Source organism: Gracilinanus agilis, chromosome 4 (genome assembly GCF_016433145.1).
Source record: "Gracilinanus agilis isolate LMUSP501 chromosome 4, AgileGrace, whole genome shotgun sequence".
Classification (NCBI taxonomy): Eukaryota; Metazoa; Chordata; class Mammalia; order Didelphimorphia; family Didelphidae; genus Gracilinanus; species Gracilinanus agilis.
Window position 1 is genome coordinate 163117903 of NC_058133.1, and position 1604 is coordinate 163119506.

Sequence of the window (1604 nt, forward strand, 5' to 3'; positions counted from 1 at the left end):
CGGAGCCCGGGGCCGAGGCGGGGACGGGGAGGGAGCCGGCGCTGCTGCAGTCGCGGGGATTAAATAGGGCGCTCGGAGCAGACCATTCGGCTGGCGGCGGAGGGGGGGGTGACGGGGGGTTGGGCCAGGCAGAGGGGGGGGGAGCAGGCTGCCGCATTCCTCGCTCCCCCCCGTTTCCTATTCCCCCCCCACCCCTCCTGCTACCGTGGTGCGTTCCGCCTGCTCCCTCGGGAGCGCAGCCGGCCGGGCTCGGGTGTGGAGCTGAGGGAGGCAGCTGGCTCAGCAGCGGGGCTTGGGGCGCACCCCACGTCGGCCCGAAACGGCGGGAGGGGGTCGGGCGGGGCCCGGGGCCAGCTGGCGAGAGCGGGCACTGCAGCCTTGGGCAGGGCGTGCCCACTGGCCCAAACTGAGCCATCTCCACCAACCCACCCTCTTGGCCAGGTTCTGGAACTGGTGTCCCTGCAGCCTCCGTGGCCCTTCCTACCAACAATCAGTGTCCTCGGGCTCTTTCCAAAAAGAATAATTACCTATCATATTCACCTCTCTAATGATGACCAAATTTTCCTAGACCCTTCTCCTCCAGTAGTCGGTGTCCCTAGTAGCCACCAGCTTAGCAACAGTTTACTACCCTTGACAGACTCCCCCCTCCCCGCACCAGGAAGCCCCCAAACAGTGTTGCCTTGCCACCGAAATTACTAACCCTCTCAGAGTAGCGGTACATTCAACACATCTCCATTCAAGCGTCGTTCTCACTACAGGGGCCCAAATTCCTCTTAAATCCAACCCCCTCTTCCAATTTCTCCTGCTATAATCTCTCTGGGAGGCCTATGCCCTTGCATTTTTCTGGTCTGTCTTTGAAGAGCCAGTCCATCCTATCCTGACAGGAAGCCCTTTTATGCTCCTCGGTGAGTTAACTGATCTTCCTAAGAAGGGCTTTCGGAAACCTGCGGTCTCCTGATGGGCAAGAACTAAAATGAATCTTGGAACAGGTAGAAGAGATAGGTAGAAAGAGCCTATATACATCGATGACCCAATAGTCCTGGATTTCTAATAGAAGAATGAATCCCAAGGAAATGTTTATGGATTCTCATGATCAAGTATATTGACGAAGGGTCTTCAAGTAACTTTGGAAAGGTTGCACTGAGTTAGCTCTCCAGAGTCTGGAGTCTCCAGAGATGAAAACATCTCTGACTTTGAGAGTTATCCTATACTGGAGCCATAAGGAATCTTGTAGATATCAATCAACTGTTACAGTTCCTTTATTCTTCAGGTGAAGAAACTGAAACTTAGAAAGGTCCTGACTTGTCAAAGATCATACAACTAGTTAGATGATAGAGCAATGTTCTTTTCCCTTTGGCAAGTGATTCATTTCTCTCTATGGCTCTGACATTCAGCATTCAGTGCTTTTGTGGTAATGTGGTAATATCTCAGTAATCTAGTATCTCTGGCAGATTTTCTTTCAGTGTCTCTGTAATTGTGTGCTTTCAGCTGTTTTCATCTGTTTTCTCAGGGTTTCTTGACCTCCTTCAATGTCTCTGTGATGCTATCTCTCAGAGCATTAAAAAATTTCATAGAGATAGTGAGAGGTACTTCCAATTGCTTTT

The 1604-nt window shown here is 51.7% G+C and overlaps 1 protein-coding gene across 1 annotated transcript in view; it reads right to left on the minus strand.

The window, feature by feature from the left end:
• The window catches only part of LOC123246053 (proline-rich protein 2-like), a 1212-nt gene extending 797 nt beyond the window's left edge, over positions 1-415 (minus strand). The window contains exon 1 of the mRNA XM_044675004.1: positions 7-415. Within this exon, the coding sequence (XP_044530939.1) occupies positions 7-415 (409 nt within the window). The remainder of the gene's footprint in view (positions 1-6) is intronic.
• Between the last annotated feature and the right edge of the window lie 1189 nt (positions 416-1604).